Source organism: Poromitra crassiceps (assembly GCF_964638095.1).
Source record: "Poromitra crassiceps genome assembly, chromosome: 4".
Lineage (NCBI taxonomy): Eukaryota > Metazoa > Chordata > Actinopteri > Beryciformes > Melamphaidae > Poromitra > Poromitra crassiceps.
In genome coordinates this window covers 2,779,115-2,799,287 of record NC_139626.1, presented here as the reverse complement: position 1 = coordinate 2,799,287, position 20,173 = coordinate 2,779,115, and the positions used below count along the sequence as shown (strand labels likewise).

General features: G+C 43.6%; 2 protein-coding genes across 2 annotated transcripts in view; both read right to left on the bottom strand.

The window, feature by feature from the left end:
* Positions 1-8,049: 8,049 nt before the first annotated feature.
* On the bottom strand, positions 8,050-13,510 carry LOC310774432 (uncharacterized protein). The gene is made up of 4 exons (XM_083634504.1): positions 13,226-13,510; positions 11,847-11,918; positions 8,857-8,900; positions 8,050-8,399 (listed from the first exon to the last, which is right to left on the bottom strand). The coding sequence occupies exons 1-4, from the start codon at positions 13,479-13,481 to the stop codon at positions 8,316-8,318; spliced, it is 456 nt and encodes a 151-aa protein (XP_083490630.1). The 5' UTR covers positions 13,482-13,510; the 3' UTR covers positions 8,050-8,315.
* The window catches only part of tdrd1 (tudor domain containing 1), a gene marked incomplete at both ends in the record, with an annotated part of 38,155 nt that continues 31,487 nt past the window's right edge, over positions 13,506-20,173 (bottom strand). The window contains 2 exons of the mRNA XM_083635065.1: positions 13,506-13,642; positions 14,406-14,573. Coding sequence (XP_083491191.1) covers positions 13,506-13,642; positions 14,406-14,573 — 305 coding nt within the window. The remainder of the gene's footprint in view (positions 13,643-14,405; positions 14,574-20,173) is intronic.

Here is a 20,173-nt window from a genome sequence, read left to right as displayed (position 1 = left end):
GCTAATAACTAACCATATTGACCATCAGAGCAGTGTGTTTACATGACCAGCTGGTTTACCAGGCTAATAACTAACCATATTGACCATCAGAGCAGTGTGTTTACATGACCAGCTGGTTTACCAGGCTAATAACTAACCATATTGACCATCAGAGCAGTGTGTTTACATGACCAGCTGGTTTACCAGGCTAATAACTAACCATATTGACCATCAGAGCAGTGTGTTTACGTGACCGGCTGGTTTACCAGGCTAATAACTAACCATATTGACCATCAGAGCAGTGTGTTTACGTGACCGGCTGGTTTACCAGGCTAATAACTAACCATATTGACCATCAGAGCAGTGTGTTTACGTGACCGGCTGGTTTACCAGGCTAATAACTAACCATATTGACCATCAGAGCAGTGTGTTTACATGACCGGCTGGTTTACCAGGCTAATAACTAACCATATTGACCATCAGAGCAGTGTGTTTACATGACCGGCTGGTTTACCAGGCTAATAACTAACCATATTGACCATCAGAGCAGTGTGTTTACGTGACCGGCTGGTTTACCAGGCTAATAACTAACCATATTGACCATCAGAGCAGTTTGTTTACATGACCGGCTGGTTTACCAGGCTAATAACTAACCATATTGACCATCAGAGCAGTGTGTTTACGTGACCGGCTGGTTTACCAGGCTAATAACTAACCATATTGACCATCAGAGCAGTGTGTTTACATGACCGGCTGGTTTACCAGGCTAATAACTAACCATATTGACCATCAGAGCAGTGTGTTTACGTGACCGGCTGGTTTACCAGGCTAATAACTAACCATATTGACCATCAGAGCAGTGTGTTTACGTGACCGGCTGGTTTACCAGGCTAATAACTAACCATATTGACCATCAGAGCAGTTTGTTTACGTGACCGGCTGGTTTATCAGGCTAATAACTAGGGCTGTGGCGATTCACTTATCTCCCGATTCGATACTATCACGATACTTGGGTGCCGATTCGATATATATTGAGATTCTTAAGTATTGCGATTCTACGATTATTGCGATTCGATTTTACGATTTATTGCGATTTTTGTTTCTTTTTTTCTTTTCTTTTTTCAGTTTGTTTGCTTTTTTACACTAGATTAGAACATGGGAAAAGTTGAATCATACACTAGAGACTGTATATTATATATCATGAGTAGAACTGGGCGATATAGTTAAAAACAGGGGCGGACTGGGATCATAATTCAGGCCGGGCATTAGATACCAAGCAGGCCAGGCCGATATGGGCCGACGCGTGTGAAATTTGGGCCGTTTGAAGCCCAATTTGGGCCGTTTGAAGCCAGATTTGGGCCGTTTGAAGTCCAATTTTACAATGAGATGCACCCAGTTTAACCCTGAAGTGTAATTATTACTTCAGACTAACTAATAAAGTAATAAAACCACTAGTAAACCAGTAGGCGGCGCCTGGCCTGCTGTTCAGTGAGTGGCCTGACTGCAGGCACCCAAAAAAAAAAAAAAAAAAAGTTTTTTTGCAATTATCGATTCTGGAATAAAAGATCGATTCAAAAAATCGTGACATTAAAAATCGCGATACTTAGGTGAATCAATTTTTCCCCCCACCCCTACTAATAACTAACCATATTGACCATCAGAGCAGTGTGTTTACGTGACCAGCTGGTTTACCAGGCTAATAACTAACCATATTGACCATCAGAGCAGTTTGCACAGGTATGTCAATCTGGCAGAAAGACAATGTGTAAAGTAATGAGATATGATCATGAGAGATTGAATGAAGGGTGAGTGTGTATTTAACACATTAAGTGCCATAGACGACCTAACTCGTCTTACATAATCCAGCGCTTGAGTGCCAAGGACGAGCTAACTCGTCTTACATAAACATTTTTTTTTTTTGACGGTGGGACATCAATCAACCCCTTTTACATCTTCGAGATAACTATTGGAGCAAGAGAATGTGTATAATCTATTTTACCGACCACTAAGTGGCGACAGAGACAGAGAGAAAGCCACAGCCACGGACCCGTGGACCAAAAGCAGCCGCCTCCCGCGGAAATGGCTTGGCGATTTTACAGTCAGAAACGAAGGAGCCTCATTCTCATACTGTAGGCGGGGACGCTTCGCGCTGCTGCGGTGGGGGGTTCCAGAAATGGACTGGGTGAGCAGCATAAAGCCTAGAGTCGCACGGGGCTTAATCGGGGCTCTCAAACCCAAGAGACAGTGAGACCTATCCACACTCGCTGCCAGGGAGAGGCTGCTCAACTCGCTGGAAACTCCCAGCAGCACAGACGGAGGGAGGAGCCCGGAGACACACACACAGAACGGACAGAGATCCCCTCCCCCCAGAGCAACGCGCGAACACACACACGCACGCACGCACGCACGCACACACACACACACACACACACACACACACACACACACACACACACACACACACACACACACACACACACACACACACACACACACACACACACACAATACAGTATACAGACTCGCCCAAAGGCACCCACAATCACAGGCAGGTGACTATTCTGCTGAATTTCACAAAACTGCGATTATCTCAGCTTGCTGTCTCATACGCTAAAACCATGCTGTACTCAACGGCTAATATCTACATAACTACTAACTCTGCAAACTAACTCTTTTAGACAGAGAAAGCACACATTCTATTAGTTATTTTTAGATGATTGGTGTTCACGAAGTCTTAACAGAAAACAGATCCTCGGCTGTTGTAAAATGAGCCAGAATCCTCAAAAAAAAACCTGGCACAACTTACCTACAGGTTGAAAAAATGGCTGGCACTCAATGTGTTAATGAAGGGTGAGTGTGTATTTAATGAAGGGTGAGTGTGTATTTAATGAAGGGTGAGTGTGTATTTAATGAAGGGTGAGTGTGTATTTAACACATTGACTGCCAGCCCTTTTTTCAATGCTGTAGGTAGCTTCTGCCAGGCCGTTTTTTGAGGATTCTGGCTCATTTTAAAAGAGCCGAGGATTCTTTTCTGCTTGGAGTTTGTGAACACAAAGTTCACAAAAGTACTAATAGAATGTGTGCTTTCTCTGTCTAAAAGAGTTAGTTTGTAGAGTTAGTAGTTATGTAGATATTAGCCGTTGAGTACAGCATGGTTTCAGCTGTCTGAGAGTGGAAGCTGAGATAATCGCAGTTTTGTGAAATTCAATCAAACAGGCAGAACAGTCACTTTAACGATTTATTTTTGGCATCAGTGAGAGATCAGACATCTAAACAATATAGTTCCGAACGCCCTCTCCTTCAACTCCTCCCTCCGTGGGCGTGTCTAGTGGCTTTCAGCCTGCGTTTGTCACAAGCTCGCTGCAGCCTCGCTCCCTGGCAGCAAGAGCAGCCTCACTCCCTGGCAGCGAGTGTATGAGAATGAGGCTCGTTCGTCTCTGGGTTTTCGGAATGCGTGCGATTCTGGCCTTTCTGCGGGCGTTTCAAAGTGTGTTTTACCGATAATATATTATGCAAATTTGCAATCCCCCGTGTGCTGCTGCTGGCGCGGGCCGAGAGCGGCGAGTCTGGTGACTGATGACTGTAAAATCGGCAAGCCATTTCCTTGTGAATGGAGGAAGCACCCGCCTGAGGCGGCTGCTTTTGGTTGACTTTCTCTCTGTCGGGAGGGCACCGTCGCCACCTAGCTGGTCGGTAAAATAGATTATACACATTCTCTTCCTCCAATTCTGCAATAGGAGACGTAAAAGGGGTTGATCGATGTCCCACCGTCAAAAAAAAAAAATGTTTATGTAAGCCGAGATATCTCGTCCTTGGCACTTAACGGTTGGATCATGTAAGCCGAGATATCTCGTCCATGGCACTCAACGTGTTAATGAAGGGTGAGCGTGTATTTAATGAAGGGTGAGTGTGTATTTAATGAAGGGTGAGTGTGTATTTAATGAAGGGTGAGTGTGTATTGAATGAAGGGTGAGTGTGTATTTAATGAAGGGTGAGTGTGTATTCCTCACAAGAGAACTGTGCGCAGCAGGCAGCTCCAAGCGCTGGTCTCTGGCCAGAGGAGGCGGAGTTGGAGGCCTGGTTGGCGTTGCAGTAGACAGCCAGCTCCATCATCACATTCCGAAGCTTCTCCATGTCCACTACACGACAACACAGAGCAACCATAAGAGGAGAACATGGGAAAGTGATCACTGCGACGTTGTGTCTTTTTGAGAGACACAGAGAGAATTAAGCGAGTGTTCTGACCCTGGCTCGAGCTCAGGACGTAGAAGAGGGAAGGACTAATGACGGTTGCAATGTAAGGCTGGAAGGTCTCGTTGTGAGGCAGCTCCACTGTCTTCCAGTCCACTGGGAAAGAAGCTGCTGAAATCAAATAACAACAAACCATTTAAAATCAGGCTTCAGATACAACTGGGCTCAGGAAAATGATCACTCACCAACCCATTTATTTTCAGTTTTATATTAAGACTTAAGACAAACAACCATAAAATTTAAACAACAGTAACATGACAGCCACGACAGCAATAACAAGGACAAGAAAAACAAACAAAAAACAAGACAAAAAAAAAAAAAAAAGTTACCAGACATATTACTAATTGAATTTGCGGTATGTTTCAGAATGTTACAATCTCAGGTATACAGAACGGAGGTGGTTACATGAGTTGTGACATTACAAGGTGGTTATTTATCTTTTCAGATAATCAACAAATGGACCCCATATTTTCAAGGTCCAGCATATCTCCATAGTGTCATTCCTCCCCACAAATAGGTTAGATGATGCTTTGGCGCAGACTTATGACAACAAAAACATGCACCAGTGCACACTGGCCATCAAGGCCATTACCATCCACTGATTCTTTAAAGGGATGCGGCAACATTTTGGGAGATTCTATTCATTTATTAATTGCCATATTCCTGATACAGTGCACTCCTCTTATAGTGATCACCTTGGGACGGGGGACAAATTGATCACTATAAGCGGATGATCATTATAACAGATGTTTCTCTTCTTCTTTATTTCTCATGCAGATTACCATCTAATAGACTACATGCACAACTCCTTTACTTCCTGAAATTAGTCCAGCTTCTTTATTTCCTGTCCTACACTATTGGATGAACTGATTAATCAGGTGTGCCTTGATCATTGTTGTGACTGCAGCACACCTGACATTAATCACTTCATCCAATAGTGATGACAGGAAATAAAGAAGCTGGACTAATTTCAGGAAGTAGTGGAGTTGTGCATGTAGCCCGTTGACATTTGTATATGTATTACATGAATACAGTACATATACAGTTAAGGAATGTTATTGACTTTACCAATTAACTGACATGGAAATTATCCTACCCGCCCCCCTATTATATGTCACTTTAAAGGACTGATTGTTTTCTGTTTGCTCCATCTTCTGCTATTGATTTCATTGCTGTGCTGCATAGCACTAAGTCACATTACTTATTTTGTAATATGCTTACTCACAATGGCTATTCAAATTAATCTTGATCTTTAAGTTTAATCATCCCAGACAAACATATTGAGGTTTGGGCATTGCAGTGGTGAAATTGCATTGCTGTATCTAACGTTCCGCTTGTGGTTTCTTCTCACGTTGATTAGTGACCAAGTCCACCTGATACATTTACACTCGGGAGTCGACAGGTGTAAAACGTTATTAGTTCGTTCAACTCTGGTTCACCAAAATACATTAAAAAAAAAGCAGTGACAGACAGGCCATTATGACACTTGTGTGTGCAGGCCAAACTGGCTAAACACTAAGTGTATCCTACAGACATGTCAAGACGCAAGAGTCGACTGAATTATGTCGGACCGAAATAACGTTACATATTAAATCGTTATCCTTAACTGTTTGGAGTTGCGTTCGTATAAATTGACAACATTAACAGAGAAGCATGTTCGATAAAGGAGGCATTGAAGCAGGTACGTTACCATGTGCCGAGTTAGCTACCGGAGTCGGCAGCAGTGCTGGGCGTGGGCCCCCAAAGCGTGCCGGGGGAGCCATGCGGACAGGCACACCGCCTACCACGGGCCCGGGCATGGAGGAAGGCCTCAGAGGCGGGTTGTGTCGAACCATGGATGGGGCAAATGAACGATTCATGGCGGACGGTGGACGCTGATAAGACCGCTAAAATTACAAGAGATGTTAACGATACCAGCAGTAGCTAGCTAACCTACGTCAATGTTATGCTAGCCATTAGCTAATAACGCTACAAAATTAGCCTCCTCCTGCTGATGTTGGCTAAATAAAGGCAGAATTAAGAGAGCAAATTCAAATAAACTATGGGTCGCAACGAAAATACAACCAAATACAGATAAAACTACTTTAAAATAATAACAATATTGACATTTTATGTATTCTTATTCTAGCTAATTGTACAGTATAGCAATTTTTTTACCATGATTTTCTACCTGTGCACGTGTTGATGGCGTCGAGGTTATGATTTGCGCGTGCGCAATGCGCATTGCAATAGGTTGTCAAAGGTCAAAGCAGAGCCATTGCGCAAGGGCGTGTCTAGGGGGCAGCAGAGGGTCGCAAAAGTTGCAAACCGAAAACATGACGAGGAAGGGAAGAACTAAGGCAAACATAAATGCAACACATGAAGATGTTTTAGCCAACATTATTTTATATGCATACAGTAGTGATGCTTGAAAACAGTGTGGATAATGGTTTGTTCAACCTGGACCTTGTGTTCTAAATGTATCAATTAATTCCCACGTAATTCACTACTAGAGCTTTCTCCTGTTGAACCTCTACAAGCAAACAGTACAAACACAACAGTTGAATAAAAAAGTGAACATTTCCTTTCAATACAACAACACCCATACAGCAAGTGGGACCTGCCTAAATGCCATGCTCAGTGGCACCCTGGCTCGGGCCTGTGCCCCACCTTACTGCCCGCAGCTCTTTGGTGGCCAAAGAGCACTTGTGTTGTGCTGCCATGACCAGCCAGGCGCAGTCCCACCTCCACACCGACGTCCAGCTACTCGATCATCACTGCTCACAACAACAAGTACAGCCAGGGTATCTGCTCAGATGTGAAGGGTCAGGGCAAGCAAGACATTTTTCTCATCAATAAATAGTGCTGTATGTCATGATCTTGTACAAAGAAGACGAGAGCGAGCGCTTTTGTAGGAGTAAACTCTATTCTCCAAATAAAAAAGCTGAGTGAACAGAGACTTAGTGGGTACGGCGGCGCAGTCGGTAGCGCTGTCGCCTCACAGCTAGAAGGTCCTGAGTTCGATTCTCGCCTGGGACGCTGTGGGCACTGGAGTTGTGTTCCCCCCCATATCTTCAGTGCCTACTGCCCAGGTGGGCTATCTCGTCGAAAGGGCCTTTCTGTGTGGAGTTTGCATGTTCTCCCCGTGCTCCCCAGGGGGTTCCTCCGTACATAACCCCCCCCCCCCCCCCCACTAAAAACATGCAGAAGATCGTCATCGTCATCCGACCAGTGACGACAACATCCGAAGTTGGTCCCCGGGCGCTGGAAAGAAAAAGTGACCACTGCTCCTGTTAAACCACTGAAATTACTCTCCAATGAACATGTAACTAATCACTGCAACAATGTGCATTTCAGGGATGCTTGTGACATCCGTGTCATCCGGCTGCTTTTTAGTCAGCCAAATTAATTTAAAGATGACAAGGCTGAATAATCTAAATCGCACACCTGCTTAAAAGTGTATGCACATTAAAGTGTGGGCATGTAATGTTATGTTGTAGGCTAAATGTTCACAATGGATAATTGCCATAGGTTGATTAGGAGATTGGGCTATTTAACAGTGGAAAATGAATGTTGGAAATCAAATCACATGACCGCATCATTCTTTTAATGTAAAAACACAACGCAATCACACAGGCCATCGCACCTGAACAGATGTTGTGAACAAATAAACAGATGGCACTACAGCATGCATTATTAAACAAATGTACAGAAGATAAGCTGTTCAGGTTTGAACATCTATTATTGCACTTTGAGAGACTATTATCACACAACAAATTACAAATGTGCTTTATTTTTCTTCTACTGTATATTGAAAGGGAAACAAAGAAATCCTAATTATAAACAAATAACTGGCCTGTTTTAAAGTCTTTTGAGCCCTTCACACTACAGTAATCTTTGAATGAGCACAAATTCACTCATACAAATGTAACTTTTGTAAAAATTAAGAAAAACAAAACTTAAAAGCCCTAAACAGGAATGCAGGATCAGAACTAAGGAGATAAAACTATTAAGAGCTGGGTGGCAACACCTCGAGGGCACATTCCCAGTGAACTTGGCTGAGGTCAAAATAAGGCGTCGAAAAAAGAAGATTGCGATGATGGGTTTTAACAATGGAAGGCTGTTGCATTTGCCTTCATTTCCTTGATGACAGAAAGTTGCATCTGAATCAACTGTTCCAGCTGATCAATCTGTGAAAGAAAAGGAAAAAACAAATGTTATCCTTTCATCGCCTCTGGGTTTCAGGTTTTCTGACAAATATTTAAAATAACTAGAAAATCACACGCGCACTCGTTTGTAGTTAATAAAGCAATAAACCAGGACTTTGACCATTGGTCAGCCGGCGTATGGTGCGGTGGGGCAATGAGGCTTTATTACTGGGCAGCCAATCTTAGAATAATACAATCCTGGCTACAGTTTGACTCATACCACTCCTCGCCCAGAGACATGTACTGTATATAGAAGAGTCACGTCATCTCTGTTCACTCCAATGGACCAGTTTTTTTTACTCTCAAGAGTTCCCGGAATCAAATTGTACACCATCTGCTTTATTTTAGATATCAAACCTAACCTTAAATGTTTTATTGATCTGGAATATTAAAAGGGATTTCAAAGATCTTGTCAAAGAACAATCAAAACAGCTCTGACCTTAGTCTCCAGGCCCAGACAGCAGCAGCCAGAAGCCTCAGGACCTGGTGTTCAAACAGATAGCCAGGTCAATGCCAGGCAGAAGATGCAACATTCAAACAGAGAGCCAGGTCAATGCCAGGCAGAAGATGCAACATTCAAACAGAGAGCCAGGTCAATGCCAGGCAGAAGATGCAAAGGGTGACAATGCAATATAACATGTTTGGCCTGTCAAATCCTATTAAGTCTAGTCAAGTCAAGTTTATTTGTATAGCACATTTCATACACAGAGGCAATTCAAAGTGCTTCACATAAAATGGTTGACAGGAAAATAAACGAAAAGAAGAAATAAAATGGACATTTAAAAGCATCACAAGAAAACTTAAAAAAAAAGAGTATAAAAAGTGCAATAAGCAACAGGCGCAGCAGTTGCAGAAAGAGTTAAAACTTATAGAGGACTCATTGGGTTTGCATAGTAGCTGTCAGCAGTTAAAAGCGATGGTAAACATAAAAGTCTTTAGTCTATTTTTAAAAGTAAGTAAGGTTGGGGCAGATCTGAGGTCTTCAGGCAGTTTGTTCCAGCTAGCAGAAGCATAGTGGGTAAATGCAGCCTTCCCGTGATTTGATTTGATCCTAGGGACAGTTAATAAGCTGGACCCTGTTGACCTAAGAGTTCTAGACGGTTCGTAGCGTGGGAGCAATTCAGCTATGTATTTTGGGCCTAGGCCATTAAGTGATTTATAGACTAATAACAGTATTTTAAAATCTATTCTCTGACACACTGGCAACCAGTGTAAGGACTTAAGAACTGGAGTGATATGATCAGCTTTCTTAGTCTTCGTTAGAACTCTAGCAGCAGCATTCTGAATGAGTTGAAGTTGCCTAATGCTGCCTACACACTAGAGGATTTTCAAATCTTAACCGATTTTAAAAACATGAGAGACCACAGACATAAGGACAATTTCATCAGATTTTAACATTAAAATCGCCTGAACCCACACACTAGACGATTCGGCCAGACTGCGAGACCACACACCAGCCGTTTGAAGAACCGACTCACAGCGATTCCAGCAACTAGACTGGACTAGTTCATATCCCACAAAACCGCAATTTTTTCCCACAGACAACAGCAGATGGCTCTCAAAACATGCACCGAGCGGCGGGTCCACTTCAAGCAGCGCGGACACCCTCGCAAAATGAGCTAAAACAACGTCCTGTCTGAGAGCTCATATTACAGCATATCCACTCCCTTGAAGCAAACAAACCGCTCCGCTCGGCACATGTTTGGAGAGGCCTCCGTCGCTTTCCACCCTGTTTTAAGCTGTGAGGATGCTGGGAGAGAGGAGCTACATGGCACTGCTGTTGCCACAACTCGTTTGTTGTGAGTGCTGCATTAACATCCGGGTATGACGCGTCGACGCGTCTCGGTCTGCGCTCTCATTGGCTATTGCGGGTTCCGTCGGGAGACAGCCATCGTAAATATCAAACATGTTTGATATTCCCGATTCGAGATCGGGCAGGCTCCGATTCAATCGGGAGCATTGCAATAATCTTATTGACACCACACACTTGACAATTATTTTGACAAAAAATCGGTTGAGACTAGCCTCGAATCGGGCCACGCCCCCCCGAGGAGAATCGGGCATTAAATCGGGCATTTTATCCTCTAGTGTGTGGGAGGCATTAGTTCTTCAAGAAATAATCAAGAAAAACATGTATGTTAGGGTTAATACTCCTGCCAGTGCCCCTGGCCAAGGTACTGGCAAAAAGAACTGGAGTTGGTCCCCGGGCGCTGCACAGTGGCTGCCCACTGCTCCTAGTTCTAGGAAGGTTCCTAGTAGAGGATGGGTCAAATGCAGAGGGTGAATTTCCCCAAGGGGATAAATAAAGTATAACTTTCAACTTTCTTTTTTGGAGAGACCAGAAAAAAGACTATTGCAGTAGTCTAACCTACTATAAATGAAGGCGTGAATTAGTTTTTCTAGATCCTGTCTGGACATGTATCCCCTAATTCTTGCTATATTTTTAAGATGATAAAAAGCAGATTTTCTAATTGACTTAATGTGGGAGTTAAAGTTGAGATCGGAATCAATAATAACTCCAAGATTTTTGACTTGATCCTTAGGCTTCAGGGATAGAGACTCAAGGCGTACAGTGATTTTAAGCCTTTGTTCTTTGGGGCCAAACACGATCACCTCAGTTTTGTCTTTGTTTAGCTGTAGGAAATTCTGGCACATCCAGTTATTTATTTGATCAATGCACTGGCACAATGATTCTATGGGGGCATAGTCAGCTGAGGAAAGAGTTATATACAACTGAGTGTCGTCTGCGTAGTTATGATAGGCTACTTTGTTTTTTTGCATAATTAGGCCTAGAGGGAGCATATAAAGGTTGAAGAGAACGGGCCCCACAAGTCATCCTAGTTAGGTCAGATGTGTAATTGCCAATGGAGACGAAGTACTTCCTGTCTTGAAGATAGGACTTGAACCACTGGAGGACCGTACCCGATAGCCCAACCCAGTTTTCCAGTCTGTCCAATAAAATTGAGTGGTCAACAGTGTCAAATGCAGCGCTAAGATCCAGTAGCACTAGAATCGAATTTTTGCCTGAGTCTGTGTTCATTCTGATGTCATTTATGACTTTAGTAAGCGCGGTTTCAGTGCTGTGATGGGGGCGAAAGCCTGATTGGAGTTTATCTAGGAGATCATTTGAGGTTAGCAATCTATTGAGTTGTAGGTAAACAACCTTTTCAATTATTTTGGCTATAAAGGGGAGATTAGATATTGGTCTGTAGTTACTGATTACCGATGCATCAAGGCTACGCTTTTTTAGTAGGGGTTTAATAACTGCAGTTTTCAGGGACTCAGGAAAAGTGCCGGTCACAAGGGATCTATTAACTATTTGCAATAGGTCCGACGACAGACAGTTATAAATATTAGAGATCATTCAATATGAAAATGCACGTAAGGTTAAGCGGGGGCCATCGTCTCCTTTTAGAGAACAATACTTACCATTAGTCTTTGGAGATGGACATCTTTCGCACGGTGGCTCCATTTGGTCAATGATCCTCTGTACAGGATCCTCTGAAAATAAGCAGAATATTGTCTCAGCACCTTTGCTTGACCTCACCATGTGATTCACAATTCAGCTTGATGAATTCATCTCCACAATTTTGGTAATTTATGCAATGTAGCTTGCGAGACCAACAGATACATTTCTTTCATTTCACTTTTTCGTCTGATGTCCAGACTTGAAGTACAGACACTGGCTTCTTTCAAATTTAAAAATAAATGAGCTGTAAATCCAAACCCAAATTTATGGCCAGTAGTGATGGGCGATACGACTACCTCAAAGACTTTGTTGCCTTCAAGTTCACAGGCCGATCATGGACATTGTGATATGCAGTAAATGATTATAATAGTCTAGTAGAAAAAGGGTTCTCCACGCATCATCCAGCAAAATGCAGCTGAACCAGGTGCTTCTCAGTTTGAGGACAGCAAACCTCCGGGGAACAAAGGAGGGACTGGAGAGCACTGATAAATTTGCAGCTTTTATTAGTGCAAACCGGTGACTAACGTTTTGACACTACTGTGTCTTCATCAGAGTCAAAATGGACAAAGACATGAAGCAACTGTTTATATAGTCAACCTAAACCAGGTGTGAAGTCCTTATTGGATAATAGGTTGAACAGACTTTCACATCTATTAAGAGAGTGGGAGATGCCAGTCAGACTGGCAACTGCAAATCAGTGTGCTCCAGTCCCTCCTTTGTTTCCTGGTTATTACAGTAACTCTCACTAGCTTCCCTGACCTTTTCATCAAAGTCCTATCTGTCCTACAGTAAGAAGCTGAAAGCTTCAAATTGCATCAGTCAAATAAGCCAAAGCAACCATCTATGCTGCTTTGAAGTGCTGTACGAAGTATCAGAATTAAGAGTTGAACGGAATGAGTGCAAACAAACATGGTAAATATGACTGGAAAGGTTATCACTTCTGACCAAAACCACCTGAATGTGCTTCAAGTGGTATTTAGTATTTACCACTTCCAAAGTTGTGTGAACTCACATGAAGCATTTTAACGCAGCATCAGACACTGATAGCAAAGTCATCAGAGGATTACTCCATATAAAAAGAAGATCAATACTTTGGTTATACAGTACTGTATAAGGGCTGCAAAGAGTACTGACTGTTAGCATATGAGCTGTATCCAATAAATTGCAATATTAAAAACAATGTGATGCATATTATAAATTGTGACAATATCTGAAAATATGCACACTCTCAATGGAAGCATATTCTACTCACAGTTATAATAATCCAGAATGGAAATTTGAATTGAACCATCAAGCAGTGAAATTGTGATCCACAGATGACAGTTCTGACTTGACCAACCTTTGACCGAGTCTGCAGAACCTTTGTCCTTCTGCTGGGGAGTCTGTGTCAGCCCTGGGGCCATGGCCGGGCCAGTGGTGGTTGCTGCTGTACCTTCCAGAACCTTTTGGGTTTCAGTGCTCAACGTAGGCTCTGGGAGGACCGCTGCAGCCGCAGCAGTGACACTAGATGTGCTGTTGTCAGTGTGGTCAGCCTGGAGGGTCGGGGCTGGGCTAGGAAGACTCTCGGCCTGGGCCTGCAGCCCATCCAGGATCATGGCATTGATGTGCCCCCCACCTCCCTCTGTGCGCTGGTTGACTGAGAGCAGGTTAGTGGAGCCGTCAAAGGTCTGGACGGAGGCCAGGACGCCTTCCGACAGCAACCTTTGAAACAGCAGCAGTACCTCCATTGGCCACACCGCAGGGAAGTGCTCTTTACCTGGGGGGGGGGGGGGGGGGGGTACATGTTTAATAAAGACAACCAGGAGCAACTACAAGGACAATTTGTAGTCCAGTTTGGATTACAGAAGAGCTGGATAATACAATTTTAGTGTAAAAACCTTCAACTTGTAATTATTTATCTTTGCAATTATTGATAACTGCAGTCAAGAATAGTGTGAATGCTATTTTCAGACACCAGTTTCAGGGCAACAGATGTTCAATGCAGACTAGAGTGTATGAATTCAGGTATGCATGTTGACTAAATCTATTTTGATCATGATTACAACAATGTGCCATTGCCTCTGTGGATTCCCCCCCCCCCCCCCTCTCTATGGTCAACATCTCCATTCGTTAATGAAACCATTGCGTTAGATGGCTGTCATTTATTGTAATTTTTTTAACGTTTAAATAAAATAATTGAGAGGAAAACTTCCTTTACTTAAGGCTTGACTGATCATTAAAGATGGGATAAAGATCAGTGCCTACTGCCATAGGAGGCAGTTCCCACATGCAAAATCTAACAGATATCCCACATCTAAAATGTGATTCCTAACTGCAGGGCAACAGCTGCTTTACAACTGCTTTTGTGGTAATGTAACACCAAACAAAATGTACCGGTACTCATTCACATTAATCCTGTGCATGTTTTCTTTTAGCATCTTCTTGGAAATAAAAATACTGAAACAGATGTTCTAGGCTTTGTTTTTGCGATTAAAATTTGGTTCAAATATGAAAAATGAGCAAAAGTCTTATTGCCTTACCCATGAGGGCACAGCGGGTGATCTGTAAAGGGAGATGCAGCAGGTCCAGGGGGATGGGCAGGATTCTGGAGTACGGCACCGTCTCAGTGTTTCCATAGTCAGCATAGATGACAGTGAGCTCATTCTCACCGGCCTCCAGGACCACTGCACGGTACCAGTTACCATCAGCTGGGGAAACAACAAACGTTACTGGAATTAACAAGTAACATCACTAGTTTCCGTTTTTTGTATTTTGGCAGCCCTTTGAGCAGAAAGAGTTATGGTTACTTAGAAATACATTATACATGAATGTTGGTCTACCTTCATGTAGGTATGTATGTATGTCATACAATTTAAAAATAAAAAAAATGTTTAATGCATGCTTTTTATTGGTTAGCTGCAAGACAAGTTGCCCCTCTGGAATATTAAACATGTCTCTACTTAACTCTGCCTAGCACTGTGTAAAGAGCTTTCTTCTGCCTAGCACTGTGTAAAGTGCTTTCTTCTGCCTAGCAGCACTGTGTAAAGTGCTTTCTTCTGCCTAGCACTGTGTAAAGTGCTTTCTTCTGCCTAGCAGCACTGTGTAAAGTGCTTTCTTCTGCCTAGCACTGTGTAAAGTGCTTTCTTCTGCCTAGCACTGTGTAAAGAGCTTTCTTCTGCCTAGCACTGTGTAAAGGGCTTTCTTCTGCCTAGCACTGTGTAAAGTGCTTTCTTCTGCCTAGCAGCACTGTGTAAAGTGCTTTCTTCTGCCTAGCACTGTGTAAAGAGCTTTCTTCTGCCTAGCACTGTGTAAAGTGCTTTCTTCTGCCTAGCACTGTGTAAAGTGCTTTCTTCTGCCTAGCACTGTGTAAAGTGCTTTCTTCTGCCTAGCAGCACTGTGTAAAGTGCTTTCTTCTGCCTAGCACTGTGTAAAGAGCTTTCTTCTGCCTAGCACTGTGTAAAGGGCTTTCTTCTGCCTAGCACTGTGTAAAGTGCTTTCTTCTGCCTAGCAGCACTGTGTAAAGTGCTTTCTTCTGCCTAGCACTGTGTAAAGTGCTTTCTTCTGCCTAGCACTGTGTAAAGTGCTTTCTTCTACCTAGCAGCACTGTGTAAAGTGCTTTCTTCTGCCTAGCACTGTGTAAAGTGCTTTCTTCTGCCTAGCAGCACTGTGTAAAGTGCTTTCTTCTGCCTAGCAGCACTGTGTAAAGTGCTTTCTTCTGCCTAGCACTGTGTAAAGTGCTTTCTTCTGCCTAGCAGCACTGTGTAAAGTGCTTTCTTCTGCCTAGCACTGTGTAAAGTGCTTTCTTCTGCCTAGCACTGTGTAAAGTGCTTTCTTCTGCCTAGCACTGTGTAAAGTGCTTTTTTCTGCCTAGCACTGTGTAAAGTGCTTTCTTCTGCCTAGCAGCACTGTGTAAAGTGCTTTCTTCTGCCTAGCACTGTGTAAAGTGCTTTCTTCTGCCTAGCACTGTGTAAAGTGCTTTCTTCTGCCTAGCAGCACTGTGTAAAGTGCTTTCTTCTGCCTAGCACTGTGTAAAGTGCTTTCTTCTGCCTAGCAGCACTGTGTAAAGTGCTTTCTTCTGCCTAGCAGCACTGTGTAAAGTGCTTTCTTCTGCCTAGCACTGTGTAAAGTGCTTTCTTCTGCCTAGCAGCACTGTGTAAAGTGCTTTCTTCTGCCTAGCACTGTGTAAAGTGCTTTCTTCTGCCTAGCACTGTGTAAAGTGCTTTCTTCTGAGTCTCCAGAGTGAGTATTCTTTGCTGGGCAGAGCACTTGGTGACTAGAACCCCCCCGCCCCCAATTCACGTGAAAGCTTATTGAAAAGACAAGTTCACAACATTTAGAAGCCCATCTCCTATTCTTAATTACAGTGCTTTCCTGTGTGTACCTGTGTGAAAGAAAAAGAAACTGCTTCCCTCAAATTTGCATGCACCCTTTTGTTTCCGAAGCTATAGTAAGAATAAGTCCCAGAACCCTTTGAAATGTATTCCCATGCTATTTTGGAGGAAATGTGGGCCGATAACAACATGCACTTGCACAACTAAGAAATGTACGAGAAGAAAAACAGAGGTGAAAACACCTTGGATGCTGTCAATGTCATTCATGTTCATTAGGATAGGCTTCTAAAAAGTCTTGAATCCAACCTTCGGAGGTACGACTCCACCGACACAGCTGCCATTGGAAATCAGTGAGCCTTTACTAGCCTCCGTTGTGAAAGGACAGCATGGAAAAGTACATTAAAAGCCACCCTGTTGTTAGCTGGGCTGCGGAATGCAAGCCGGGGTCTCCAGTCTGTGTAGACTGTGTTTAAAGGAAGAGCCGCTCCTATGCTCGGCTGCATGCACACCGTGTCATTATATCTACTAGCAGACATCAAATTACTGGCTTGGGTCTGCGGGGGCAACGACTGCAGGTGGGGACCAACGAAGAAGAGACCAAACATAAAAATGGGGGATGGAGAGACAGACACACAGAGAGAGAGAGAGAGATATGGGGGGCAAAGGGACAGAGAAAAAGACAGAGCGAGGGGGGGGGAGGGGGAGATCATCTGGTCTCTCCTCATAGGGACTCTTACCTGTAATCATATTGAGCGATGGGGATGACTGTTTGAAGAAGGGGTTTCCCCCCGCTGACAATGTTTATTAAACCCTGCATGCAATTTCCTCATAAAACATGGTGTGAAATCTAATCCACCTCACAATGTATATTTGTAGCAACTCTGGACTCCCGTGGTTTCACCTCAGTCTGTTATTAACTTGTAGAGGTTAGGGATGTTCATTTAGAAAAATTTCCATAATCGAAAATCGTGGAAAATTAACGATCAATTATCGATTATTGATCATATTAACACGTTCACTGCCATTGACGAGATATCTCGTCTTACAAAATTCAACGGTTGACTGCCAATGACGAGATATCTCGTCTTAAAAAAAAAAAAAAAAAATTTGGCGGTGGGACGTGGATCAACGCCCCCCACGTCTCCTATAAAAAAATTGGAGCCACCGAACGTGTACAACCCATTCCACCGACCCACTAAGTGGCGACAGTGCTCTCCACACTAGAAAAAGCCGAGCCAAAACTGCAGGGGAACGCGCGAGGAAACCATTCTCTCATACTGTAAAATGGATTGGCGAAAACGCTTTCGCTTTCGCGCATTATCGCGCTGGGAGCTGGCGGTGGGGGATTGCAAATTTGCATAATAGATTATGGGTGAAACACACTTTGAAACACGGCAGAAAGCCCACAATCGCACGCAGGCAGCTTCATTGCAGCTGAGCTCAACCGAAAACGCAGAAACAAACGAGCCTCATTCTCATACTGTAGGCGAAAACGCTTTCACGCTGGTGCACACGGGCGCACAACGGTGGGGGGTTCCAAAAATAGACTGGGTGGAAAACACACTTTGAAACACGCAGCATAAAGCCTAGAATCGCACAAAGCTTCATCAAAGCTCTCAAACCCAAGAAACGAGTGAGCCCCATCCACGCCAGGGAGGGAGGCTGCTCACTGCTCAGACAGGCAGTAGAAACCCGCTTGTGACAAACGCTGCTGAAAGCCACCAGACACGCCCACGGAGGGAGGAGTTTGAAGGAGAGGGTGTTCAGAACTATATTGTTTAGATGTCTGATCTCTCACTGATGCCAAAAATAAATGGTTAAAGTGACTGTTCTGCCTGTTTGATTGAATTTCACAAAACTGCGATTATCTCAGCTTTCAGTCTCAGACGCTGAAACCATGCTGTACTCAACGGCTAATATCTACATAACTACTAACTCTACAAACTAACTCTTTTAGACAGAGAAAGCACACATTCTATTAGTACTTTTGTGAACTTTGTGTTCACAAAGTCCAAGCAGAAAATAATCCTCGGCTCTTGTAAAATGAGCCAGAATCCTCAAAAACCCCTCTGGCAGAAGCTACCTACAGTAAAAAATAAACGGCTGGCAGTGAATGTGTTAACACCTTGATTGCCAGCGACGAGTGTAGTCGTCAAACACAATCCAGCTGTTCACTGCCAGCGACGAGTTGACTTGTCAAAAAAAAAAACGATTTTTTTTTTTTGACGGTGGGATGTGCATCGAACCCTTTTACATCTCTTATATAGGTATTGGACGTGTACAACGTGTACAACCCATTCCACCGACCCACTAAGTGGTGACAGTGCTTTCCTGACTAGAGGAAGGCAAGCAAAAAGCAGTGTGACTGAAGCCATTCTCATGAAGGTGGATTGGCGAAGGCGCTTTCATTTCGCGCTGATTGCTGGCGGTGCGGGATTGCAGATTTGCATAGCGGATTGCGGGTGGGACACACTTTGAAACACGCAGCATAAATATGACCAGAATCGCAAAAGCTTCATCAAAGCCCTCAACCAAAACTCCAAGAAGCGAGCGAGTCTAACCAGACTTCCTCAAAGAGCGGCCGCACAGACAGGCTCACACCCGCACAGCAGCAGCAAAGCAAACTGGTGACAAGCGGGGACTGCCCCCTAGTCCGACACCAAATTGGAAACAAATCCCATTCTAAAAGGCTTTTAGAATGGGATTTTCAACCCATTCTTTTTTGTTTCTTTTTCGCTATAATTTAGAGTAATTTAATTTCTATTCAGAAATTTATTTGAGAGGTCGAGAGTATGAGAAAGTGCATTTGCAAAGGTAGGAAAGTGCTTGTGACATGGCGCTGCAGCCAAAAAGAACGCCCACAGGAGGGAGGAGTTGAGCAGAGGGAAGTTTACTGCTGTTATGGAGGAAATTACTGTTCAAAACTATTGTTTAGGTCTTACTGATGCCAAAAATGAATGGTTAAAGTGACTGTGCTATCGAATTTCACAAAAAGCCGTTTATCTCTAAATATTTTTTCTGATGCTGAAACCATGCTGTATTCAACTGCTAATGCTTACATAACTACTAACTCTACAAACTAACTCTTTTAGACAGAGAAAGCACACATTCTATTAGTTCTTTTTAGATGATTGGTGTTCACGAAGTCGTAACAGAAGAGAAACCTCGGCTCTTGTAAAATGAGCCTAGAATCCTCAAAAACCCCCCTGGCAGAAGCTATCTACAGCAAGAAAAAAACGGCTGGCAGTCAATGTGTTAATAATAATATTTTTTTAACTCATTGAGTGCCAAGGACGAGTATGTTCGTCAATTCGTTTAGTAACGTAGAGTGCCAAGGACGAGTATGTTCGTCAATTGCGTTTTTTGACGGTGGGACGTGGATCAAAGCCAGATCCATCTCCTGTGAAAGTATGGTGGATGTTGAATGTGTAAAAGCTATTTTAGGGACCCATTAGGTGGCGACAGTGCTCTCCAGATTAGAGAAAGGCGAGGAAAAAAGAGAGAAGAAGTCATGTGGAAACGGAAATCGCATCGATATGCATGAAGCATAACGTTAGCTGTGCCTGTGAACAGCAGTCAATCTGCTGCCACAATTGAGCCCCTCCGTCTCCGCTGCGATAGCCCCTCCATATGATTTGTCTTTCTGAAAAGTTAGATTATTCTCAGCTGGGAGCCGGCGACAGGCTGTGAAAAAGCGGGGTGCAGCGCACTTTTCAGTGCAGAGTAAACGCAGAGCAAACGCACTCGCAGCAGAGCCCCAGAGACAGGGGGGGGGAGGAGGGGGGTGGGGCACGCAGGGCACTACAGCATACAACCATTGACAGTAAACACAGACCCAGGCAGCAGGCTCGATGCAGAGACAGGCAAACAAGCTAGAATATCTGATGCCCACCAGCAGTAAATCAAGACCAGCAAGAAGGTGTAGGGTCTGCGCACGCAGGGGCCAGCGCTGCTGGTTGCAGCTAAAAAATATTATT